The sequence below is a fragment of the Felis catus genome, chromosome A1 (assembly GCF_018350175.1).
Source record: "Felis catus isolate Fca126 chromosome A1, F.catus_Fca126_mat1.0, whole genome shotgun sequence".
In the NCBI taxonomy this organism is placed as follows: domain Eukaryota; kingdom Metazoa; phylum Chordata; class Mammalia; order Carnivora; family Felidae; genus Felis; species Felis catus.
Genome location: NC_058368.1, coordinates 136,114,109 through 136,141,865, shown reverse-complemented (window position 1 = coordinate 136,141,865; position 27,757 = coordinate 136,114,109). Strand labels below are relative to the sequence as shown.

Below are 27,757 nucleotides of genomic sequence, written 5' to 3'. Positions count from 1 at the left end.
CACAATGTCCAGTACTCAGTTTAAAAAAAATCCATGGAGGGGCGCCTGGGTGGCTCAGTCGGTTAAGCGTCCGACTTCAGCTCAGGTCACGATCTCGCGGTCCGTGAGTTCGAGCCCCTAGTCGGGCTCTGGGCTGATGGCCCAGAGCCTGGAGCCTGCTTCCGATTCAGTGTCTCCCTCTCTCTGCCCCTCCCCCGTTCATGCTCTGTCTCTCTCTGTCTCAAAAATAAATAAATGTTAAAAAAAAAAAAAAAAAAAAAAAATCCATGGGACGCCTAGGTAGTTCAGTTAAGCATCCGACTTCAGCTTGGGTCATGATCTCGTGGTTTGTGAGTTCGAGCCCCACATCAGGCTCTATGCTGACAGCTTGGAGCCTGGAGCCTGCTTTGAATTCCGAATCTCCCTCTTTCTCTGCCCCTCCCCTACTCTCGCTCCCGCACATGCTCTCTCTCAAAAATAAACATTAAAAAAAAAAAATCTTTTAAAAAACCTCCACAAGGGATGCCTGGGAGGCTCAGCTACTTAAGCATCTGGTTCTTGGTTCTGGCCCAGGTCATGATCTCATGGTTCAGGAGTTCGAGCCCCATGTCGGGCTCTGTATATCCTCTCTCTCCCATTCTCTCTGCCCCTCCCGCTAACACACATGTGCTCTCTCTCTCTCCAAATAAACTTAAAAAAAAAAAAAAAACAACAAAACTCTATAAGACATGAGAAGACAAGAAAATGTGATGCACAAAGAAAATAGTCAACAGAAGCAGATCTCAACATGATCTAAATGCTGAAATTAACAAGCAAGAAAGTTAAAACATGTTATAAATATGTTCAATGATTTAAAGAAAAATATGGAGGGGCGCCTGGGTGGCGCAGTCGGTTAAGCGTCCGACTTCAGCCAGGTCACGATCTCGCGGTCCGTGAGTTCGAGCCCTGCGTCGGACTCTGGGCTGATGGCTCGGAGCCTGGAGCCTGCTTCCGATTCTGTGTCTCCCTCTCTCTCTGCCCCTCCCCCGTTCATGCTCTGTCTCTCTCTGTCCCAAAAATAAATAATAAAACGTTGAAAAGAATAAAATAAAATAAAATAAAATAAAATAAAATAAAATAAAATAAAATAAAATAAAATAAAATAAAATAAAATAAAATAAAGAAAAATATGGAATCAACAGGGAAATCTCAGAAGAAAGGAAACTAAGAAAAATAACCACATGGAAATTAAAGAAATGAAAAATATGTAACATGAGAAATGAAACATTCACTGAATGGGCGTATCTGCAGACCGAAGACAGCAGAAGACAGGGTGAACCTGTGAACACAGTAATGGAAACTAACCAAGTGATATAGAGAAAAAAGATCAGGAAAAAAAAAGAACAGAGCTTTAACCTGAAGTATAATGTTATGCAGGCTAATAGACATAAGCGGAGTCCCAGAGGAAAAGGACAAAGTAGAAAAAATATTGAAAAGAAACTATCCATACGAAAATCATAACCCTATTGCTGAACACCAGAGTTAAAACCTCTCAAAAATAGAGAAAAACAATTTATCACATACAGGGGAATAAAAACAAAAAATATGACTGACTTATCATCAAAAACACTGGAGGCCAATGGACAAGAGAATGACAATTTTAAAACACTGAAAGGAAAACCTATCAAACCACTTGCATATCCAACAAAAAAAAACAAAAAGCAAGCTGAAATAGACTTTCAGATAAATCAAAGCTGAGAGAATTTTTCAACAGTAAATCTCCTATCCAAACCTACACGAAGAAATGAAAAGCATCGAAAATGGTGGCTAAATATTAAGGCTAGTTTCTTTTTTCTACTTTTCTACTCAATTTCCTTTCAAGACAAGACAATGGGGGCTGACAGCTTAGAGCCTTGAGCCTGTTTTGGATTCTGTGTCTCCCTCCCTCACTCCCCTCCCACCCGTCTCAAAAATAATAAACATTTGGGGCGCCTGGGTGGCGCAGTCGGTTAAGCGTCCGACTTCAGCCAGGTCACGATCTCGCGGTCCGTGGGTTCGAGCCCCGCGTCGGGCTCTGGGCTGATGGCTCAGAGCCTGGAGCCTGTTTCCGATTCTGTGTCTCCCTCTCTCTCTGCCCCTCCCCCGTTCATGCTCTGTCTCTCTCTGTCCCAAAAATAAATAAACGTTGAAAAAAAAATTTTTTTTTTAAAAATAATAAACATTAAAAATAAAGACAAAAGACTATAAGCTAAAATAAGTTCGATGTAAAATTGGATTATAGTATATAAAAGTGAAATATATAATTGCACAAAGGATGAAGGGTAGATGGAATATGCTTGTAAGAGATTATTACATATGGAGTATAAAGTGTAAAGAGTAAAACGGTACAATAAAGAAAATAAGAAAGAATACTAAGATTTATCTGAATAATCCAAAAGGCAGGAAACGAGGAATAAAAAACAGATGGATAAGCGAAAATAGTGAGGTGATAGACTTGAACCCAATCATATCAGTTATTACATTAAAGGTAAATGAACTAAATTATTACATGGAAATGTACAACAGACATTTTCTCTTTTTTTTTTTTTTAAATGAGGGTCAACGTAAGAATTCAATGACCATGAATTGGTCTCTCTCAGAAATACAACCTATAATAAAATTAAACTAAAAGAGTGTCAGACTGGATAAATTACTGCAACTACTATGGAATACAGTATGGATGTTGCTCAAAAATATTAAAAAATAAAATTATCACATGATCTAGCAATTCTACTTCTGCATATTTACCTGAAGGAAACAAAATCACTATCTTGAAAAGATGTATGTATCCCCAAGTTCACTGCAGCATTGTTCACTGCAGCCAAGACAATCCAAGTGTCCAGTGAGAAATGAATAAAGAAAATGTGGCACTGGCACAAAAACAGAGTAATGGAACAGAATTCGGAATCCAGAAATAAATCCACAAATGTATGACCAAGTAATCTTTGACAAAGCAGTAAAGAATACCCAATGGAATAAAGACAGTCTCTTCAGCAAATGGTGCTGGGAAAACTGGACAGCGACATGCAGAAAAATGAACCTGGACCACTTTCCCACACCATACACAAAAATAAAGTCAAAATGGATGAAAGACCTAAATGGAAGACAGGAAGCCATCAAAATCCTCGAGGAGAAAGCAGGCAAAAACCTCTTGACCTCGCCCATAGCAACTTCTTACTCAACACATGTCCAGAGGCAAGAGAAACAAAAGCAAAAATAAACTATTGGGACCCCATCAAAATAAAAAGCTTCTGCACAGCAAAGGAAACAATCAGCAAAACTAAAAGGCAACTGATGGAATGGGAGAAGATATTTGCAAACGACAAAGCAGATAAAGGGTTAGTATCCAAAATCTATAAAGAACTTATCAAACTTAACACCCAAAAAATAAATAGTCAGGGGAAGAAATGGGCAAAAGACATGAACAGACATTTCTCCAAAGAAGACACCCAGATGGCTAACCGACACATGCAAAAATGCTCCACATCACTCATCATCAGGGAAATACAAATCAAAACCACACTGAGATACCACCTCACACCTGTCAGAATAGCTAACATTAACAACTCAGACAACAACAGATGTTGGAGAGGATGCGGAGAAAGAGGATCTCTTTTGCACTGCTGGCAGGAATGCAAATTGGTACAGCCACTCTGGAACACAGTATGGAGGGTCCTCAAAAAATTAAAAATAGAACTATACTACGACCCAGCAACTGCACTACTAGATATTTACCTAAGGGATACAGGTATGCTATTTCGAAGGGGCACATTCACCCCAATGTTTATAGCAGCTCTAGCAACAATAGCCAAAGTATGGAAAGAGCCCAAATGTCCAACAACAGATAAATGGATAAAGAAGATGTGGTATGTACACACACACACACACACACACACACACACACACACACACACACACACAACGGAGCATTACTCGGCAATCAAAACAAATGCAATCTTGCCATTTACAACTATGTGGATGGAACTAGAGGGTATTATGCTAAGCAAAATTAGTCAGAGAAAGACAAATACCATATGACTTCACTCACATGAGGACTTTAAGATACAAAACAGATGAACATAAGGGAAGGGAAACAAAAATAATATAAAAATGGGAGGGGGACAAAACAGGAGAGACTCTTAAATACGGAGAACAGAGTTACTGGAAGAATTGTGGGAGAGGAGATGGTCTAAATGGGTAAGGGGAAATAAGGAATCTAGCCCTAAAATCAATGTTGCACTATATACTAACTTGGAAGTAAATTAAAGATAAAAATTACAAAAGCAAAGCACAAAAAAAAAGAAAAAATGTGGTACATATGTATGTGTACAGGAATATTATCCAGCCATAAAGAAGAAATTTTCCCATTTGCAACATCATGAATGGACACGGAAAGCATTATACTAAGTGATACAAATCAGAGAAAGACAATTGCTGTATGATCAATTTAGCAGCACACTAAAAGTGAATGTACCCATTACTGTGCCCAAAAGTGAATGACACAAGAAAGTCAATATACGTCAAAAACTGAATACAAACACAGAAAGAGGCGAATCTATGATCATGAAGGCAGATGTCAATTCTTTGCTTCGTTAACTACTAGAACTAGACAACATATCCAACAACAGAGTATACACTCATTTCAAGTGCACCAGAAATACTGACCAAGATGAATATAACATGTTTTTAAAATAAATCTCAATAAATTTCAGAAAGACTGAAATCTTACAGCTTATATATTTGATGTTCACAATGGAATTAATAAAACAATTACAAAACAGTAAAATATTTACCAATGTCCCAAATATTTGGAAATTAAGCGCACTTCTAAATAACAGAAATACATGTAGAAAACATTTTTAACTGAGAAACACTGAAAGCAACCTATCAAAATTTATGAAATGCAGTTGAAGCAGGACTCAGATGAAAATGTATAGCTTTAAATGTCTAATTAGAAAAAAAGTACTAAAAATCAATGTTCAAAATTTTCATCTTAAGAAGAATATAATTAAAGGCAGAATAAATAGAAGGAAATGTGGAAGAGTTAAAAAAATGAAAATCCACAATTAAAAACTTATAACTACAGGTTGGTTCATTAGAAAGATTTGGGGAAGTCAAAATACCCTTAGCAAGACAAAGAAAAAAAAAGGAAAACGTCAATTATCAAAGAGAAATATCCTATAAAAATTAAAATGATTACTGAACAGTATGAAAACTTCATGCCTATAAATTCAACAACTTAGCATCAAAACTGACAAGAAAAAAACTGAGTATCTGAATATACCTATATGTATTAAAGAAACTGAACTTAAAATCCTTCCTCAAAGAAAATTACAGGTCTGAAGGTTTTCACTGTTGAATTCTATTGAACACTAAAGGAGAAATAGTATTAATCTTAAATTCATTCAGATAAAAGAAAAAAAACAAAAACAAAAACACTGTCCAACTCATTTTTTATAACCAGCATAATCCTGGTACCAAAATACGATAAAGGCATTAAAAGAAAGTTGCAAAATATCCTTCATAGGGCGGCTGGCTGGTTGAGTCGGTAAGTGTCCAACTCTTGATTTCAGCTCAGATCATTTCAGTCATGAGTTCCAGCCCCGCATTAAGCTCTGTGCTAACAGTGCAGAGCCTGCTTGGGATTCTCTCTCTCCCTCTCTCTCGCTGCCCCCTCCTCTCTCAAAAATAAATCAATAATAAATAAATATTCAAAATATCCCTCATGAACAAAGATGCAAAAAATCCTCAAGAGGGGCACCTGGGTGACTCAGTCAGTTGAGCATCTAGCTTTGGCTCAGATCGTGACCTCATCGTTCATAAATTCATTAGTTTGAATCCTCCATCAGGCTAGCTGCTGTCAGCACAGAGCCTCCCTCAGATCCCCTGATCACGTCTCTCTCTGCCCCTCCCCGGCTCACATGCATGCACTCTCTATGACCTTAAAAAAAAAAAAATTCTCAAGAAACTATAATAAAATCCAACATCAGAAAGAATAACACAAGTCTGGTTTGATATTTGAAAACCAATACAATCCACTAGTCTAAATTTTCACTTTTCTAAATTTTGCCCAAAGATTTGTTAGAACTACACTAAACTTAGGGGAGGAGTCTAAACAATTTTGGGGAGAAATAGTTTAGTGACAAATTTATCATTAATTACTCAGATCAGAGAGCTCCCCTAGACAATTTCTAGCCTTCACATACTTTAACGTTTTCTTCTCCTTATATCAAAGATCAACATTAGAAAAGAAACATAGATTATATAAACAATTCTTCTTTTGCAGAAATAGAATAACCATTACACCATATAATGGTCCCCAGGTGATGGATCCATGCCTAGTGTAGCACAAGAACAAAACATCTGTCTTTCCTGATAGTTTAATTAATGAAGAAAAAAAAACCATGGTTGAATAAAGAGCTCACTATAGGAGTGCCTGGGTGGCTCAGTCGGTTGGGTGTCTGACTTCGGCTCAGGTCATGGTCTTGCAGTCTGAGTTCAAGCCCCGCGTTGGGCTCTGTGCTGACAGCTCAGAGCCTGGAGCCTGCTTCAGATTCTGTCTCTATCTCTCTCTTGCCCCTCCCCTGCTCTGTGTGTGTCTCTCTCTCTCAAAAATAAAATAAAAAATTTAAAAAAAATTTTTTTAATAAAAAAAGAGCTCACAATATATTGAAAAGGCATAGGGGCGCCTGGGTGGTTCAGTCAGTTGAACGAACGACTGCAGCTCAGGTCATGATCTCATGGTTTGTGAGTTCGAGCCCCATGCTGGGCTCTGTGCTGACAGCTCAGAGCCTGAAGCCTGCTTCGGATTCTGTCTTCCTCTCTCTCTCTGTGCCCCTCCCCCACTCATGCTCTGTATCTGTCTCAGAAATAAATATTAAAAAAATTTTTTTTAATTGAAAATGCATGACAGCCTACATAGTGTGCACTCATATGCACTCCATCCCAGGAAACTTGTAACTAAGTTTCTCACAAAGGGAAAAATAGAGAATACTACTCACTCTGTTAGGCATAGTAAAGCACTAATTTACATCACTGCTCTTGTTAATAATGGCCCTGTCCACAAAGTTAAGGTAGCCTAAGAAAGCAACAGTTAGATCAGATCATGGGAATTATCTAATTTAGCATGCCTCTCTTCATGCCTTCCTAGGAAATTAAGCAATACACTCTGTTCAAAAGCTACCCTTAATCCAAATACGTTTTCTGATACATTTATTCTTCCCTCTTCGTTACATAATGCTTCTTTTATCTTAGATTTAGTGGTTTTATGGGTACTCCCTAAAATCCATTCTACAAGTGAGCAAGACATAGATAATACACTAAAGGTAAGGAGATTGTACTCATATTAGAATTCAGTAATACTGCATTACTTTCTGAGCTGTAAAAAAGGACACATGTACTCAAAACTAGTAATGAATAAGGATGAACTGAGATTTAAACAAAAGTTAAAAAAATAGTATTAGCAATTTTTGGTCCTTTTCCAATCAACAAATGTATTGGGTTTACTTTACCTTAATTTCTATCCTTGCTCTGTGAGGAAAAAGTTGTCCAATCATAGAAAAGTCAGTTCCTACCATGCTGATGGCTAAAAAAAACATATCTGTTTCTGTAAAAATAAAAGATTTAGAAAGAATGAAAATTAATCCCAATATTTCAGAGGAAAAAAAAATCTTACATGAAGTATATATTTTGAGTTAAAAATAAATTTGAGAGTATCTAATAGTCTTTTATTAAAGACCAGGAAATCTTTAGTCAATTTTATTGCTAAGAACTTCATGCATCTAAAATAATGTCTAAACTTTTATACAGAAACATAAGAAATTTATAAAGTCATACCAAGAAGCTAAAATTAGGAAGAGAGGGAAGAGAAGGGGAAGAAGAGGAAGAAGAGAAGAAAGAGGAAGGAGGAAGGAGGAAGAAGGGGAAAGAGAAGAGGAAGAAGAAGAAAACAACATTCTGCCTATCTGGTCTCAAAGTGTTCTTAAGAAAACCATCAGTCACAGCCACTATATTACTGCTTTAACATAAGCAACTAAGGTGCACTAAGTAGTATGTGAAAGAAAGTAACCAAAAAAACACACAAGAAACTATTAAAACAAGTAACCTCAATAAAATAGGATTGGGGAATACAGAGGAGGAAAGTATAGAATCTTTCTAGTTGTCCTGAATTACTCTGTTCTGTTTCATTTTCTCCCCAAAAACAACCTGCATTATTTTTTATAAGAATAAGCGATACCATTCAAAAGGTATTATAAGCTTCAGGCACCTGGGTGGCTCGGTCGTTTAAGTGACCAACTCTTGATTTTGGCTCAGGTCCTGATCTCACAGTTCATGAATTCAAGCCCTGTATCAGCCTCCATGCTGACAATGCAGAGCCTACTTGGCATTCTCGCTCTCCCCCTCTCTCTTTACCCTTCCCCTGCTTGCACTAACTCTCTCAAAATTAACAAACTTAAAAAAAAAGTAGTATATGCTTTTTAACAGCACAATTTTGACCCTTAGAAGCTCTGTTATACAACAGTATCTAAGATAGAACATTATTATGAGTATTAGAAATATTAACAGTTTTCCATGTTATTTTTTATACAGGGATTTGACAGAGAGGACTACTCTACCCAAATTACCATAATGCTAATTCCTAAAAGATCACTAAGATAAAGCCAGAGATGGAGTTCCATAATAAGTGGCGGGGGGGGGGGGGGGGGGGGGGGGGGGGGGAACGGATGCAGAGGTCAGTTCCAATAAAATTAGCTAGACAGAAAATAACATGGTTTTCATTTTATTACTTACAGAAAATAATTCACTTTACTTCAAGTAAATATCCACAAAATTTAAAATGAAAATTAGTTACCTTTATTTGACCATGGTTTAGAATAATAGTTTTTCCTAAAGCTGGAATATGTAGTTGTAGAACCACGCTCAAATATGGGGTCATTTTCCTCAACAACACAGGGGCCTTTTGTCCTTAAAACTTCTACAGTTAAACTGAAAGAGACACACTTTTAAATACATTTGCACTTAGAACAAGAAAGAAAATAATACATGATATTTGAATAGTTATATTTTGAAATGTGCCATGACAGAATCGGAACAAAAGTATAATAATATATACTTGAGGTATGCATATTTTCCAAGATTGTTAATTTTCACTTAAAATGTGATTGCCAAGTAATAAAATTAAATGCCAACATTCTTCTGAAATCATGAATAGCAATATAAAATTTACACATTATCTTTGGGCCACCAAAAAATTACTTATATTTTATTAACTTCTGTATGTCCCCTACATTTAACACATATTACCTTATCATACTAAACCCAAGAGAAGATGAGAAACATAAGTATCATATGTTTTTGTTCTACATTCCTGTAAACAAAGCATTACAATGCTTTAACTACTTAATGACCAGTAAAATGATCATCACAAAATAATGGCAAAAAACACACAATTATTAAAAGTACTGCATTTATGTTTCATTATCGTAGAATTTTATATGCTATAAAAAGATTTTTATACTGAACTGTCAGACTACTTTACATCCCTCTTTTATATTTAGTTACTCGTGAATTTATCTTCTTTTTTAAAAAACACACTTTGGGGGCGCCTGGGTGGCGCAGTCGGTTAAGCGTCCGACTTCAGCCAGGTCACGATCTCGCGGTCCGTGAGTTCGAGCCCCGCGTCAGGCTCTGGGCTGATGGCTCAGAGCCTGGAGCCTGTTTCCGATTCTGTGTCTCCCTCTCTCTCTGCCCCTACCCCGTTCATGCTCTGTCTCTCTCTGTCCCAAAAATAAATAAAAATGTGGAAAAAAAAAAAATTTAACAAAAAAAAAATTAAATTAAAAACACACTTTGGACAAATAATTCCACAATGCCAAATCTGAAAATTTTAATATTTTAACTGAGAAACTACAATGTGAATTTAAACCTTGTCATAACAAAAGTTATATAGAATATTAACCCTGATTAAACCTGATTCATTTGTTGCATTTTCATTAGTTATAACCACACACCAAAATATGGTATTAGTTAATAATAAGAAAACCTGAATTTTGACTTCAAGACTGAGCCAATTTTTGAAATGTATCATCAGTAGAGACCAGCATATAATTAGTTCAGGAGCTCATCCCAATTACCAGTAAAGTTAGTAAAACAATTGTGGAAGGTTAATGGATGACGAATCAGCAGTACCATCTTCTTATAAAAAAACACAGCATAAAAATTGCTAAAAATTACAAATCAATCTAACTCATCTTTCTATTTATAACATGCATTAAAAAATATAAACATTAGTGTTTATATGGTCAGGTAACCATGAATGATGCAGAAATTCAATCTCTCTCATTAGACAAAGCACATTTGTTCTTATATTTGAAACCACAATCTCTTTTTTTTTTAACTTACCTTTCTTCATCCAAAATAATGGAACCATCTTCTGCCACTTTTACTCGAGGAACCAGCAATGGCCCGTCATCCACTTCTTCTTCTACTTCTTCATGACCTTCAGCATCAGGAGTACTTTTACCTTCTTGCCTACTGAATGTAAAGATAGCTTAATTCATATATCCAGGAGAAGGATCTCCTGAGGACTATCAACTTCTGAAATAAATTACTTCGAATCCAACCTTCATTTGATTTCCAATTTTCCCTATACCCTAAGTAAAGATACTACATGTTAAGGACGTGTTTATAAATTTCCCGACTATGGGGTGCCTGGGTGGCTCAGTCAGTTAAGCATCCGACTTCAGTTCAGGTCATGATCTTGCGGTTTGTGGGTTCAAGCCCTACATCGGGCTCTGCGCTGACAACTCAGAGCCTGGAGCCTGCTTCGGATTCTATGTCTCCCTCTCTTTGCCCCTTGCTCGCCTGCACTCAGTCTCTCTCTCAAAAATAAATAAAAGCATTAAAAAAAATTTTTTTTTAAATTATAAAAGGGAAAGAAAAAAATATATATACACGTTTATTTGTTTAGACACAGAATAGAATTAGAATGATACATTAAAAAATTGGTAACAATTGTTGCCTTCAGGCAGCGGAACCAGATGACAGGAAAACAGAGTTGGAAGACTTCTCAGTACACTTTCGTTCCATTTGATTTTTGTACTGTTTTATTATGCTATTCTAAAACAAAACAAAATCCTTTTTAATTCTAAAAGCTTCAATTGAGGTGTCCCCAGGTTGCTCAATCTGTTGAGCATCCAACATTTCAGCTCAGGTCATGACCTAACAGTTTGTGGAGATGGAGCCCCATGCTGATAGTTCTGGGAATACCTGCTTGGGATTCTCTTTCCTCTCCGCCCCTCTCCCCCGCAATCATGAACACGTACTCTGTCTCTCAAAATAAATTAATAAATGTTAAACAAAACAATATTTTTAAAATAAATAAAAATAAAATATAAGGTTTCATTAAAATAACACCATTGGCCATTTCCATATATAATACACAGTATGGGCCGCCTTACATTTTGATTTAAATCAGAGAGTAAGTTTTATTCTTGCTAGTGATTCTATCTAAACATTCCTATCACATGCAATTTGACTATAACAAAAAGCATCATTTGATTTCTTTTTTTAAAAACTGTACCCATCAAATAACTTATTTTAAAAAAACACTAAGATAAAATGCTTACTCTCTTGTCTGGACTGGTGTCAATGATTTTTCAGTTTTCTTTTCTTGTTCCAGTGAAGAACTAATAAACAAACAACAATTGTTTTTAAATGTGAGACAATTTAATATTTAATATAAAAAATATTTTTAAATGAACAATATATATCTTGTCAATTCTACCCATTGGCAAGAAGGAAATTATTTTAACTTGCATTTTTTTTATATGATAAACCGTAACACTATTATTAATAACGGCGTGGCCCAAGAGTCAATTTCTCAGTCAAAAACCTTGTCATCAAATATAAACCTGCTATGCCCTAGGTAGGAACGTTTTTACTCTCTAATTCCTTAGTGAAGGGAGGCTCTCCCAGTCCTCCTGTCTGAAGCAACCTACATGGCTTATCTCCAAATCCTACATGTCAAACAACTTACCACCTAGGCTTCTGGCCCTTTGGCAGCAAGCCAAAGACCTGGTAAACCTGAAAAAAGCTACACTCCTGCATCCACCTGCTAAACCATCAACAACATAACAATGAGATTTATTATAAACCATCTGCCTCCTCAGGCTAACTTTACTAAAGAAGCTTTGTTCTTAGAAGATAAATAATATCCACTATAAATAATTAGGAGGTAGAGCATAAAAATTACAACGTTCCTTTAGAATCAGGGTATAGTGTACAAGAAACACAAACTGCAGTATTGATTAAAATTGTTTAGTTTTATAACATTTTGGTAATGTAAGAAAAGAAACTTATTTTGGGGGCGCCTGGGTGGCTCAGTGGGTTAAGCGTCTGACTTCAGCTCAGGTCACGATCTCGCAGTCCGTGAGGTCGAGCCCCACGTCGGGCTCTTGGCTGATGGCTCAGAGCCTGGAGCCTGCTTTCGATTCTGTATCTCCCTCTCTCTCTGCCCCTCCCCCATTTATGCTCTCTGTCTCAAAAATAAATAAATGTTAAAAATAAAATAAAAAGAAAGGAAACTTATTTTTAATTTCAGAGGAAAAGGGCACCACCCCAACCAAGAAAGCAGTTACCTGAAATACAACTAAATGTTGTTTAAAAATTCTATCGAAAAAACATATTTGCTATAAGTTTTGCCAACATACTTTTGGAAAACACGAACTTGTACTCTAAAAGTGATACTTAACTCACAACATACCCAAAGAAAGGACAACAAGAAAAATTTACTTACGTCATTGGATTATTATCTGGCAGGTAATATATGAAATCTCTCATAGTCATTTTTGAACGATCTGGTGGCTTCTGACTTTCATTTATGGCATATTTGTTTTTCCATTGTTTCTGGACACACAAACACACACAAAGATCCACTTTTCTTTTATAAATGTAGAATTTCACATGTACTATATTCAAAGGTATATCCCACTGTTATATTCATTGCAAGTGATTTAGTATTATTCTTATCATGATTATTCCCAATTTTAGGACAAACTTCATAAACTGCATTATTAAACAGTGTAGCACATCAAGGAATTTTAAAAACTAAAGTGTCTAGGTCTGGATAAAAGCTCAACGTATAAAATCATACTTACTAATGCCTTCTAACTATAATAGTTTGCTAAGCACTTATAAATACATAGTTTTTGTTTACCCTGTAATGAACTAGATTTCTGTGAATTTTACAAAATTCTCAAAGCAAATGTTTAATTTTTTAATTCCTGAAAATAAATCTACCTAAGCAGATTCTATAGAACATCTTTAGAGACCTAGATTTTAAACAACATAGATTCAAATCCCACTGATATGTGATACAAAGCAAATAACTTCTCTAAACTTGTTTCCACCTGCGTAAAACAGTGGTATCTACTACACAAAGATGATAGAATAATATAAAGCACCATACTAAGTGCCTTCCTCTGAATTAACAAGGGGATTTTGTAATAATAAAAGCTGACATTTGTTAAGCTCCTTCTGTTTGCCAGGCACTAGTCTAAATGTGTTTTACATATATTTACTCATCCAATCTTTACAACCCTCCAATGAGATACATACTATCATCAGTCTTATTTTGCAGATGAGGATACATACAGAAAAATCAATTAAATTGCCCAATGACACATACTAAGGGATGACTCTAAGATTCAAATCTTAAGTATCTAACTGCAGAGCTTACATGCTTCACTATTGGTACAGTGCAATGTTGGAAAAATAATCGCTCTTCAAGATTAAAAAGATAGGCTTTACTATACACATAAATGCAAATTTTTCCCATTTATAATTTCCATACTGTCAATTTATAAAATATTACCAATTCATTTTGCTCAAGTTTGTCTTAATTCAAATGAATGTTATTCATGTCACGAAAAATCATACTTAAAGTTTATTTTATAAATATGCTTTGTATATTTTCTATGTGTGTAGAAACAAACCTTCTATTTTTGGTCTTCACCAAAATCAATCAAAGATATAGATGAGGGGCGCCTGGGTGGCTCAGTCAGTTAAGCATCTGACTTTGGCTCAGGTCATGATCTCACGGTTCGTGAGTTTGAGCCCCGCGTCGGGCTCTGTGCTGACAGCTCAGAGCCTGGAGCCTGCTTCGGATTCTGTGTCTCCCTCTCTCTCTGCCCCTCCCCTGTTCATGCTCTGTCTCTCTCTGACTCAAAAATAAATAAAAAACATTAAAAAAAAATTAAAAAAAAAAGATATAGATGAATATAAAAATTAACGTAGCGGAAAAAATAGCTTATTAAGTCCATCGCGCTTATTAATCATTCAATTCACAAAAGGGGATCTTCTATTAAAATAAGGAACATTAACTGGTTATGCTCCATTAAATACTACAGATATTATTCCTCCAAATGATGCCTAACATAAAAACAGAAACCTAGTAGGAACAGTCAAATGTGATTTTTCTCCCTTACCTTCTCCTTTCTCAATTCTTCTTTTAACATTTCTCTTAGTTTCTGGGCTTTATATATTCGGTATCTGTCTGAACATGGCTGTTTCTCTTTTGTTGAAATAGGCTTTGGCTGTGGAACTTCTTGATTAACTGTAGATAAGGGATGAGATTCTGAAGGAACACTGACACCAGGCTTAACCAGAGTAGTACTTGATATTCGCTTTCTTCTCTGTGAAACAGCAGAGGAAGACTTACTGGATTCTTCAACATAATTCTCATTGTCAGTCTTTTCATCACTGTCAAAATTAAAAAAAAAAAAAAAAAAAAAAGGACACCATGGATCTTTCATATTCTAGTTTTAAAAACTAGCCTGGTAAAAATCTAAACCAGTAAAATCTCATTATTAAAACAATCAACGACTTGAGATACACATTATTCATGACAGATTTCAATAAAAACTTTGTTTACTAAAATTTTTATTTTTTTTAATTTTTTTTTTAATGTTTATTTATTTTTGAGAGACAGAGTGTGAGTGGAGGAAGGGCAGATAGAGAGGGAGACACAGAATCCAAAGCAGGTTCCAGGCTCTGAGCTGTCGCACAGAGCCTGAGGCGGGGCTCGAACTCGTGAACCTTAAGGTCATGACCTGAGCCGAAGTCGGACGCTTAACCGACTGAGCCACCCAGGCACCCCTTTACTAAAATTTTAACAGATGCATAAATTCTAACAAAGACTGCTGATCTTTTTCAAACATCAAGCCCCTTAGTGCATTAGAACATATAAGTTTATGCTCATCCTAACTCGTTCAAGAAAAACAAAAGGCCAAGTTACAAATTAAAACTCTATTACCCTACTTTGAATCACTATATAACTGACAATTGTTTTATTTTTTTTAAGTTTTTTTCTTTAATCTTTATTAATTTTTGAGAGAGACAAAGGGAGAGGGGGGGAGGGGCAGAGAGAAAGGGAGACACAGAATCTGAAGCAGGCTCCAGGCTCTGAGCTGTCAGCACAGAGCCCAATGCGGGGCTCTAACTCATGGACCGTGAGATCATGACCTGAGATGAAGTCGGGCGCTTAACCGACAGAGCCACCCAAGTGCCCCGACAATTATTTTTTCAAAAACTAAGTTTATAGGGGCGCCTGGGTGGTATAGTCGGTTAAGCGTCCGACTTCAACCAGGTCACGATCTCGCAGTCCGTGAGTTCGAGCCCCGCATCAGGCTCTGGGCTGATGGCTCAGAGCCTGGAGCCTGTTTCCGAATCTGTGTCTCCCTCTCTCTCTGCCCCCCCCCCCGTTCATGCTCTGTCTCTCTCTGTCCCAAAAATAAAAAACGTTGAAAAAAAAAATTTAAAAAAAACTAAGTTTATAATCTATATTGACATCCCCCTACCTGATCTAAATTATAAATTACTTTATCAACCTGAGATGAGTCAAACCAAACACACAAAACATCAAATTTCTAAAATATCTCTACTACAGTATTTGAGAATATACATTGAGCTACATTAATCCAATCAAATACTGTTTGAGGTAGAAATCATTCCTCTTTCGTCTGGTATGAATACTTACACAGCTATCAAACTCCTAACTTAAAAAAGTACTTGGTCACTCCAGAATACATATTAGATATGGTTCAGATCGGATATACACATTTCAGGAATGGCCTGAAAGCAAATTAAGTCAAGAAGAGAGAGGGTGTAAGAATTAAAAGCAGTCTACATTTTTCATGTTATTAGTTTTATGTAAAAGTAGAAAATGCCTAAACCTATAGAATAACCTTTCCAGGTTATTTGCAAGATAGCTCCATGTTTTTAATTTTTTTTTTTTTTTTTTTAGTAATCTCTACACCCAACATAGGGCCCAAACTTATGACACCGAGATCAGGCTTTGTAATGATACATGCATCTGTGCATTTCATTCAATTATGTTGAATCGTTGAGGACAAAACATACACCCTATAGATTTATACAGCTGCAAAGACCCGCAAAAAAACACATAGTAAAAAAAAAAAAAAAAAATCAAATATACTCCCTAAATGCCAACTCTAAGAAAGCAAATATTCCCAACCTCTAATGTCTCAAGACTACAGAATCACAGTAATTTATTAAATTATCAATCATCGTGCATCTGTATGTAGTTAACAGGATCTCTGCAAACTTTATTAACAGTGACTGTTACTTGTATTTCTTTTTTGAGGAGAAATTTTGAAAAAATATTCATATAAGAAACATGGATATTACTAAGTATCAATAAGCTGGCAAAATAACATCCTATACCCAGCACCAGTTCAGGCCAACAGAGGAAGTTAGGCCAAAAAGAAAAGGATAAAATTTTCACCTTCTGGTTAGAGCATACAAAGAATTTACACCATCTCATTGTCATTTAATCGGATCCATTTTTATTAGTTTCCTCGCATATGTATTACAGAAACAGAGACCATTAGTAGCCCAACATGGCTTAATTTTAACTACTTTGTTATTTACTACCATTGCTTTTATTTTAAAAAGATAACTTTTTGTAGACAACTATTCTGCCATGTCCTATTCAAGAGTTTGTCAGTTTTTTCTAAACTCCACAATAACTTGACTCTCCAAATCAGAGAATATTATTTCCATTTTACAGATAAGCAAATTCTGCCTGGGCAAAGTCTGATAAACTGTTAAATTACGAAAAACATCCTGGGGCGCCTGGGCGGCTAAGTCGGTTAAGAGTCCCACTTAGGTTCAGGTAATGATCTCACGGTTTGTGAGTTCGAGCCCCTGCGTTGGGCTCTGTGCTTGTGAGGTCCAGCTGGGTGTTGGACTCTGCGCTGACATCTCAGAGCCTGCTTCAGATTCTGTGTCTCCCTCTCCCCTGCCCCTCTCCCGCTCTTACAAAAATAAACAAACATTAAATTTAAAAAAATTTTTTAAAGGAAAAAAAAAAAAATCCTGACTCCAAATGTGGTATTAGCACATGCTTTTTCCCTTCAGAAAACATGGCCACTATAAAGGGGCACGCCCTGGAATCAAATCAAGTAGCCATATCTCCTCCCCACTGACACAACTCAGCATAACCAATGTAACACTGGTCTTTTAAGACTATATCAATGTTTTTTTGAAAATCTAAAAAAGTACCTACCCCTGCAAAGTGCTCCAGAAGGAAGAAAAAAAAAAAAACTACGGCAAAGTAATCTAAGCTCTCTAACATTACCACGTGTAAATTTCACGTTAAGACTGTTACACCTGGACTCTTCTCACCACCACTTGAAGACAAGATTCCCACCCGGAGAAACTACAGACCTTTAACAAAATCCACATGTGCCACACCCTGTGGCCAGAGTGACAAACTGCAGTTTGGAGTAGGTTCATAGAGTCTCAACTGTAAGACTCAATGCAAGCGACAGAATACTCCTAAAGTAAATTCATGGGGTCATATTCCAGGTGACAGGCCCAGAGAGGCGGGGCAGATGAAAATGCTCCTCTCTGCATGCTCTTACCTGCTCCTGGGAGGCTTTTCTTGCGGCTCCGTTCCCCCGAAATCCACCGGGGGCACATCTGTAGACTCCGCTGGCTTCGGGGAAGAAGCGGCTGCAGGATCCGGGGGCCTGGGAGCCTCTTGTCCACGTTGGGGGTTGGGAGCGGAGGAGCTCCTGGCGCCTACACCAGGCCTGACATTCGGCTTCACGCTAAGGCGTGCCCTGCGGAACATGGCGGAGCCAGGGGGCCCGGGGAGGCGGCCCCACGGCCGCTCTCAGCCCCGAGCCCCGGCTGCTGCCGGGAGAAGGGATTAAGAACTACGTCCTTTCCACACGGCCACACCACCAGCCCAGCGGGCAGCTACCGCAGGTTCATACCCCCGCCACCTCCTCCTTCCTCCCGCCGCCGCCTCTTCTTCATGACCCTGCTAAGTTTCCCCCAGTACCTTGCTTCCCCGCCCTCGTAGGGCGCCGGAACTGATTACGCCATCAGCCAGCGCCTAGGAAAAGCGTAAGACGCACAGCGCCCGGAGCCATGGTAACTGTCAAACTACAGAGTTACTAGTGAACCGGAAATTGAGATGTTCCGTGGTCAGCTCTCCCCTCTCCCAGCGTCCCTAGGAGTTACAGAAACGAGTGAAAGGAGGTAGTCAAGACCCTCTATAGACTTTTTATAAGACCCTTTTAAGACCCAAGACCCTTTATAAGACTATTAAAATCATGGGGCGCCTGGCTAGCAGCTCAGTCGGAGGAGCCTGCCACTCTTGATACCAGGGCATGAGTTCGAACCCCATATTGGGGGTAGAGATTATGAAAAATAATTAAAAACTTGAAAAAGAAGAAGAAGAAGGTCTTGTAGAGTAGTGCCTGTTCGCCAGCACATCCCCAGGGCTTAGAAATTCTAAATTGAGTAGAACATAGATTACAAATTCAAGTATGAAGAAACTGGTAAGTTATCTCCTGTAAGGGGAACTAGGTTTACGGGAAACATGTCGTGGCATGAAGATCATTCACCGTATACCTTTGTATACTTTTTAATGTACGTGTTCAAAAAGTTTTATAGTTAAAACTATATAGTTATAGGGGTTCCAGGGTAGCACAGTCGGTTAGCATCCCACTTGGGCTCAGGTCATCATCTCCTGGCTGGTGAGTTTGAGTCCTGTGTAGGGATCTGTGCTGACAGCTCAGGGCCTGGGACCTGCTTCGAATATAGGTATCCCTCTTTCTCTGCCCCTCCCCCATTGGCACTCTGTGTCTACTCAAAAATAAACACTTTAAAAATTTAACTATATAGTTATATAGTAAATTAATATATGTATTCATAATCTGCTTCAGGAGGTAGCATTAGAGCAATAAATAAGGTGTTCTGGGTTGGGGAGAAAAAATAAAACAAGTGAACAAGATTAAAAGTGTATTAAATGCATGAAAGAAATTTAAAGAGTATTATGAAAGAGATTATTGGGAGGCTGGCTTACTTTAGGTAATATGGTTAGGGAAGACTTATATGATTAGAAGAAAAATGGCCATAGATGAGATTGGCTGTACACAGTATGGGCGAGCTTTTTAATTCCCTGACGCATTGCAACAGCCAGGCCCAACTTCCTTTTTCAAGAATAAAACTCTACAAGGACATCCTGCTATGTTAAAGGCAAAAGAATAAAATCTTTAATTAATTAAAGAGGTTGCTATGTCATCCAGAAGAAGAAAGAGAAGCGTTTTTGAGAGTAAGAGGGATGAAAGCACGTTAGAGAGAAGAGATTCCTCTAAGACTGGAAAGAAAATGGAAGTCTGTGGATTCTGTAGGCTCCCTCCAGTAATCTGGGAAGGAAACAGGACTTCAGATACACCTAAAGAAGGTCAAGAACTTGACAAAGAGCCCCCTACTGAAGATGTCTCACGAATCTTGGAGCCACTACTAGGACCATTTAGCTTTGCCCAGTATATTCTGGTATAAAGATATTGCCTTTCCCAAAATGTTATGTTCCATCTAAGAATCTAGGCCACTCCCACAATTCTGTAGGTAAGGCAATTAATAACAAGGATTTAATTTGTCATTACTATAAATAAGGGAACAGAATCAGATCTAATTTTATTATTAAATATAAAGTCTTAAGATATGTTACACAACCAAGTTTGTGGAGTAAATTCTTAAAGGCATCAGAGTAATTTTAAAAGTCTTCAGTTTTCTCTAGCAGACACACCCAATATCTCTTGAGTATATCCCTACCATTCACAAAGTATATTTTCAACCGCAAAGAAAAAGGTCAATTAGACTGTAAATTAAGACTACAAACACAAACAATAACGCTTCCACTTACTTTCCAATCCCAAATTGCTTCCCTCCCTTCTTCACAATGACCCAGGACACAAGTCAATCTTTTCCCCCTGCTCAATTTACTCCAGAAGAGGTTGTTTAAGTGGAATCAGATGCTTGGCTCATAAACAGTATTGAAGACAGGTGGGGTTTAGGGTGAGTGACACAAGGCTCTCTGAGGTTAAAAGATTGATAATAGCTAACATTGAATGCTAACATATACTGAACACTTCGTACTTCACATACATTAATTCAATTAATTAAAGAGGTACATTTACCTTCCCATTTAATATGGAAGCTTTACCGCAATGAAATAACACACCCACGTTCACACATCTACTCATTGGTAGAGCTGGGCTTTCAACCAAGACATCCCATCTCCAGAGCTCCAAGTCTTCACCACTTTGTCCTACCTTCTGTAAAATAGGTGACTTTTAGGAGTTAAAATAAAAATTGTTAAAGCTTGGTCACATATACTTGAGAATGCTTTGCAGTATTTTCCATACTGTTGTAGATGTTTGAAATTTTCCAACATAAAAACCTTTATAAAAAGTTGATTTTAGGATGTACAGAGTAACTCTACACGTTTGTTTGTAATAAGTAACGGGAGAGATGAAAAACCCAAGTATCAAACTAACCTCAGGCATCTTTGCACATGTTTCTAGCAATGGCAAATGCTCCACGGCTTTTACCCACGTTCCAAGGTTATTGTGAATAGGAGATAAAACTGCATCCCCTGCTATTCCCTTCCTATCATACAACCCAAGCACAGAGCCATTAACCTAAAATTCCTTCGGTACTGTCCACCGCGACAAAGGCAATGAGACTAAAAGGGAAATTAACAGATTTAAAGTCCATCTTCACTATAAATCTCACTTCTAAGAGTCCCTACCTGTTAGGACAGTCGCTCCTCGTTTCAGAGTCTCAATCTCCTCTTCCGCAGAATAGGAACAATGAAGCCTACTTACAGATTTGTTGCTGACATAAAAAAAAAAAAATATGTAAAGAGCCAAAACTGTGTTTTGCATATTGAGTTAACCCTTAATAGGTTTTGTCCCCTTCCCGCTTCTGCAAGGAGATTAATGAATGCTAACGTTCTCGGTCTAGAAGTTAGATATAGTGGCGCTTGTTTTTGTCGTTACCAAAAAGAGGGGGCTGGCCAACCCCGAGGGCTCGGTACACAGTAGGGAAAATCCACAGACGCAGGACCTGCTTTCTAGACTCGACCAAATTTGCGTGACCGAGGGGACGCGAGCCCTGATTGAACTCCAGAAGCTGCCATCCCGGGACCCACCGCGAGGACCGCCCCGCCTGCCCAGCGGCGCACGCGCAGTCAGCCGCCCGACTCGCTGGAGGCTGCGATCGGGCCTCGGTGGGCGGGGCGATGGAAGGAACAGAGGCGTAGCCCGGCTGAGGGCCGGCGCGGGCTCAGCCTTCAAGAGCCGCGGGAGGGGACGACCGCTGAGAGCGTTAGAAGGCCGTTGCTTCTCCGAGTGGCTCTCTTTTGGGTTCGGTCGGGTGTCGGCATGGCCCGTGAGTATGCGGACGGGTGAGGGACGCGGCGGGGAGCGTCTGCAGAGGAAGCCGAGGTCCGTAGGCGCGGCTGGAGAGGAGGCGGGAGCCGGCTGATGTATTCCCTTAGGTCCGACGGCGCGGGGACCCCATTCTCTCAGCCCACTGAGGGAGAGGGACGGTTAGCTTCGGGCCCGCCTGAGAAGTGGGGCGTGTGCCTGCCGGCCAAGTGCGAGTTTACAGGGTAAAGAACACCTCTCCGGAGGTGAGGTGTGTGAAGACGGCGGCCCCGGGACGGGGCTTGGTCAGAAAGTGGTTTATAGTTGGTCCTTAAGGTCCTAAGGCCTGAGAAGGAGAGGAAGCTCCGATTGAGTCCCCTCCCTAGTTCTTTTGTTTGCCCCTTCCAGGTAATGCATCCCGAACCGCTGCGTTTACCCGCTTAACAGTGGAATTGTGATGGGCCAACTTGTGGAGCTGTGTTCCCTGTGTATCTATCATTCTCTCCATACTCCTCAAAAGCTAGACCTTAATTTGGAACGTACTGACCCATATAGACACAGGAGTGGAGTGCTGACTATAAGTGATCTGGTATTTACATTAATTGAACACCTGAATTGGTATGATAATGCTCTTAAGACTTGAAGTGTTTGTGTTTGAGCTTCTTCCTCGGCTACTATGGGAACTCTGTTCAGTGCAGTGCTCTGCTGGCCTGTTAAAAAATAAAAAGCTAACTTCAGATGCATTTAAATAAGTCTTTTAACGGAATTGGTATTAATTTTTGAGATGGGAAAAGAGCATGACTGTTTAACTTTGCAGGCGGAAATCAGCGAGAACTTGCCCGCCAGAAAAACATGAAGAAATCCCAGGAAATTAGCAAGGGAAAAAGAAAAGAGGATAGCTTGACTACCTCTCAGAGAAAGCAGAGGTAAGTGATAGTAATTGAATTGTCAAATCTCTGAAGTTTTCCTTTTAAGAATGGAAAGAATTTTTTTAAATCCTGGGTAGAACTAAGCTTAGCTTGCATAGTAGGGGTCACAGATGAACAGCTGTGCTGCACATGCTATAACTATATGACTACAGTCATCCCAATCCCTGGATGAATCTTCTGCTTCCCCACCACAGCCATAAGAACTTCATTTAGCAAAGTAATGGAATGCCTCTCATATGAAAGACACTGTTAGGTGCTAGGGATACAACATTTTCGAAGCAGACCTCCGACTCAACCTTGTCAGGATGATAGGTGACTCAATTACAGTGATAAATGTTATGAAAGAGACACAAAGTGTGTGTAGCTACATTCATTTCTGAAGATCCATTGGGTTGGAGAAAATGCAGGTCCACAGCCTTGATACGTAATTATGTAAGAAATAATAGAAAATTAATTGTAATTTTGTAATAATACAGAAATACTCTCAGAGCGCAGCTTAAAATTTCTCACCAAGAAGATGGCTTTAAATGATATGTGTACTTAAACCCTTGCAACTTCATCAATCTGCTGCCTTTTTACAGTAGTAAACAAATACCTCACAATTGCACTGTAGTTACTTTGTTGTGCTTTGGGGGGTTTGTTTTGTTTTGTTTTTTAATGAAAGCCAGCATGTGTTTTGGCTTTGCTTTGTAAAAGGTTTTATTCAGTAGGTTTCTTGCCCAGCACTGAGCCCAATGAGGTGTTTGAACTCAAAACCCTGAGATCAAGACCTGAGCTGAGATCAAGTCTGATGCTTAATGGACTGAGCTACCCACGCACCCCAATTTTTGTTGTTTTAAGAATGGCTTTGAGGGGCGCCTGGGTGGTGCAGTCGGTTAAGCGTCCGGCTTCAGCCAGGTCACGATCTCACGGTCCGTGAGTTCGAGCCCCGCGTCAGGCTCTGGGCTGATGGCTCAGAGCCTGGAGCCTGTTTCGGATTCTGTGTCTCCCTCTCTCTCTGCCCCTCCCCGTTCATGCTCTGTCTCTCTCTGTCCCAAAAATAAACAAAAACGTTGAAAAAAAAAATTAAAAAAAAAAAAAAAGAATGGCTTTGAGGCCAGGAGATTCCTTAATTCTAGAACTCTCCAAGCAGAATTTGTTGAGAAAGTCAGTGCTTCCACAACTAGAAAGTTGGGTCTCTAAATTATTAGAGGTCTTTAATAAATGTCAGTGTTTTAAATTCCCATTTAAGGGGAGCACGTGTAGGGTTGAGGTAGTATGTAAAGAGGAAGAACAAAGAGAAGCAGCCATCATTGCAAATAGGCATTCTGTTTTTAAGATGGTAACAAGTAGTTTATTTCCCCACTGTTAGGCCTTCCAGAACACATAAAAGCATGGTATAATGGGAGACAAAAAAAAAAAAAACCCTCTAATTTTGTCTATGTACAACTTGGAGGTCGGGTGAAGAAGTGACTGACTGCACATGCTTTAGCAGGGCTTCTCTGTGGTCCTCAAGCCTGCACATTAGAAACACGTGGGAAGCCTTGAGTGTTACTGAAGCCTGTGCTTTAATTCCAGTCCTTCTTTAATTGGTTTGGGGCTGGGCATAACAGGTGCTCTGGATAAATTTTATTGTAAGTTAAACCTAACTTTAAAAATTTGCTCAGGTAATGCTGATGTGCAACCGGAGTTAAAGATCAGTGTTTTGGGGTGTCTGGCTGGCTCAGTCTGTGGACCATGCAGCTCTTGATCTCATGGTTATGAGTTGAAGCCCCACATTGGGCTAATTATCACTTGATGCTTTCCGTGGTATTAAAGTGATAAGGTTTGTCTTAAATTTCTCTTTACTCACATTGGAGTAAAAGTGAATATAGTAAAAATCAGTGAACCTGGAATTTTTAGTGAAGGTGTCTAGATCTCTAGATCTAGTCTAGCTTGGTTAAATAATAGTCACTGTTGAATTATTATCCACTTGTTAGAAAGCTCTGTTCTAGGTACTATGTGCATTTTACCTCTACTCATCACCCTGAGAAGGAATGTTAGCCTCAATGTATAGAACAGGAAACTGATGCTCTGAACTTCAGTAACATTACTGAGGTTACAGCAAGCACAACAGAGCTTGGTTTCAAACAGAAAAGTAAATATTGCTTTTTTTTTTTCTTTGTAGGTGTGTTGTTTTTCCTTCATACTCCTACATAAGCTTTTTGTGTTTGTTTTTTAATGTTTATTTTTAAGAGAGCGCACAAGAGGGGGAGGGTAGAGAGAGAGGGAGACACAGAATCCTAAGCAGGCTCCAGGCTCTGATCTGTCTGCAACGAGCCTGATGCAGGGCTGGAACTCATGAACAGATAGTAGGTGTTGATTACAAAGCCATTAAATACATTTTTTTTTTTTGTATATTTTTTTTAATCTTTTTTTTTTTTCAACGTTTATTTATTTTTGGGACAGAGAGAGACAGAGCACGAACGGGGGAGGGACAGAGAGAGAGGGAGACACAGAATCGGAAACAGGCTCCAGGCTCCAAGCCATCAGCCCAGAGCCCGACGCGGGGCTCGAACTCCCGGACCGCGAGATCGTGACCTGGCTGAAGTCGGACGCTTAACCGACTGCGCCACCCAGGCGCCCCAAATACATTTTTTTAAAATAAGGGTCTCGTGTTGACAACCAAGAGTAATTGCCATTATTCTGTATGTAGCTGCCTAATGGCCAGTATATACATTGGTAGCTATTCCATAGAACAACCCTGGTAAGTAGTGTCGTGATTTTGAAAGATCTTTGAGGTTACTTGCCCAAGACCATAACAACAGGGATGGTTTTCAAAATAAGATCCAGCTTCAAAGCCCTTCCATTCTTTTTCTTCTGTCTCCAAGAAAACAAAGACATGAATTTTTATATCTTCTTTTAAATTGTATCTTAATATGCTTAATGGGTTGTGTATAGAAAACAAGTGAGAATGTAAAATGAGTTTTTCTGTAACAACTTACAGCCTTTTCCCCCATTATAGGGACTCTGAGATAATGCAACAAAAGCAGAAGGCAGCTAATGAGAAGAAGTCTATGCAGACGAGAGAAAAATGATGACTATTTGGAAAACCTGGGTGCTACTGCCAACAAGGTGTATCATAAGCTCTGATTAAAATTTTGTGGAGTAAGCAGTCCTATGTTACAACACGTCCTTACAAAACTATTTAAACTTTACCTCTCAGCCTGACTTAGTGTGATGTTTCAGAACCATTCTTCAAAGAATAAAACAAAAACTATGCATGAGACATATTGTTGAATGTTATTTTTTTATCAGCAGTGAGGGTTTATCTAACAAAGAGGTAATGTGATAAGCTAACATAATCTCTTTTAAATCTAGAATCTTTGTCATAAACTTAACGTAGGTCTTAAAGTCAACTTTATGATAAAAGGGAAGAGAGAGAGGAGAATCTCAAGCAGGGGCTCAATCTCCCAAATCATGAGATCATGACTGGAACCAAAATCCAGTGTTTGACGTTTAACCAACTGAACCACCCAGGCACCCCATCCACAAAGATTGCTGATGGGTCTGATTTCTGAAATCCCATCTCCAGATTTTCTACATACTGATAATTTATGAATACAAAGCACTTGTTAGGCTCTGAGCTGTATCCTTTGCTTTTTTTTTTTTTTCCCATAATGAGTAGTTTCCATGTCTTTTTGTTTTCACAATTTTAATTTGAAAAGTTGTTTAATTTTTTTTTAATTTACATCCAAGTTAGCGTATAGTGCAACAGTGATTTCAGGGGTAGATTGCTTAATGCCCCTTACCTATTTGGACCATCCCACCTCCCACAATTCTTCCAGTAACCCTCCGATTGTTCTCCATATTTAAGAGTCTCTTCTGTTTTGTCCCCCTCCCTGTTTTTAAATTATTTTTGTTTCCCTTCCCTTGGGTTCATCTGTTCTGTGCCTTAAAGTCCTCACAGGAGTGAAGTCCTATGGTATTCGTTTTTCTCTAATTTAGCTTAGCATAATACCCTCTACTTCCATCCACATGTTTGCAAATGGCAAGATTTCATTCTTTTTGATTGCCGAGTAATACTCCATTGTATATATATACCACATCTTCTTTTTCCATTTATTCGTTGATGGACATTTGGGCTTTTTCCATACTTTGGCTTGTTGATAGTGCTACTATAAACATGGGGGTGAATGTGCCCCGTTGAAACAGCATACTGTATCCCTTGGGTAAATACCTAGTAGTGCAATTGCTGGGTCGTAGGGTAGTTCTATTTTTAATTTTGGGGGATGCTCCATACTCTTCCAGAGTGGCTGTACCAATTTGCTTTCCCACCAGCAGTGCAAAAGAGATCCTCTTTCTCCATATCCTCACCAACATCTGTTGGTGCCTGAGTTGTTCATGTTGGCCATTCTGACAGATGTGAGGTGGTATCTCAAGTGGTTTTGATTTGTATTTCCTGGATGATGAGTGATGTTGAGCATTTTTTCATGTGTCGGCCATCTGGATGTCTTTGGAGATGTGTCTTTTGCCCATTTCTTCACTGGATTATTTGTTTCTTGGGTGTTTGATAAGTTCTTTATAGATTTTGGATACTAACCCTTTATCTGATATGTCATTTTGAAATACCTTCTCCCATTCTGTCTGTTGCTGATTGTTTCGCTGATTGTTTCCTTCACTCTGCAGAAGCTTTTTATGTTGATAAGGTCCCAATAGTTCATTTTTGCTTTTGGTTCCCTTGCTTCTAGAGACGTGTTGAGTAAGAAGTTGGTGTGGGCAAGATCAAAGAGGTTTTTGCCTGCTTTCTCGTCGCAGATTCTGATGACTTCCTGTCTTAAATTTAGGTCTTTGATCCATTTTGAGTTTATTTTTGTGTATGGTGTGAGAAAGTGGTCGAGGTTCATTCTTCTGCCTGTCGCTGTCCAGTTTTCCTAGCACCACTTGCTGAAGAGACTGTCTTTATTCCAGTGGATATTGTTTCCTGCTTTGCCAAAGATTAGTTGGCCGTATGTTTGTGGGTCCATTTCTGGATTCTCTCTTCCGGGTTCCATTGATCTGAGTATCTGTTTTTGTGCCATCCGTGTCTTTTTTTAATTTTTTTTATTTTGGGACACAGGGACA

At 38.6% G+C, this 27,757-nt stretch overlaps 2 protein-coding genes across 10 annotated transcripts in view; one reads left to right on the top strand and one right to left on the bottom strand.

Annotated features, from left to right (window-relative positions):
- Positions 1 to 21,512, bottom strand: part of BDP1 (B double prime 1, subunit of RNA polymerase III transcription initiation factor IIIB) — a 99,616-nt gene extending 78,104 nt beyond the window's left edge. For 6 of the 9 annotated variants that reach the window (XM_045061811.1, XM_011283883.3, XM_045061807.1 and 3 more), the window contains exons 1-7: positions 17,943 to 18,361; positions 14,484 to 14,757; positions 12,794 to 12,903; positions 11,625 to 11,684; positions 10,399 to 10,530; positions 8,849 to 8,982; positions 7,509 to 7,603 (exon numbers count right to left, since the gene is read on the bottom strand). In XM_045061811.1, coding sequence (XP_044917746.1) covers positions 7,509 to 7,603; positions 8,849 to 8,982; positions 10,399 to 10,530; positions 11,625 to 11,684; positions 12,794 to 12,903; positions 14,484 to 14,757; positions 17,943 to 18,154 — 1,017 coding nt within the window. In that variant the 5' untranslated portion in view covers positions 18,155 to 18,361. The other 3 variants (XM_019835223.3, XM_045061800.1, XM_019835240.3) reach the window with 3 other exon arrangements.
- Positions 21,513 to 21,610: 98 nt separating this feature from the next.
- LOC102899837 (small EDRK-rich factor 1) lies at positions 21,611 to 25,922 on the top strand. Its single transcript, XM_045061833.1, has 3 exons — positions 21,611 to 21,768; positions 22,564 to 22,672; positions 25,659 to 25,922. Exons 1-3 carry the CDS (start codon positions 21,762 to 21,764, stop codon positions 25,729 to 25,731), a joined length of 189 nt encoding a protein of 62 aa, XP_044917768.1. The 5' UTR covers positions 21,611 to 21,761; the 3' UTR covers positions 25,732 to 25,922.
- The last annotated feature ends 1,835 nt before the right edge of the window (positions 25,923 to 27,757 follow it).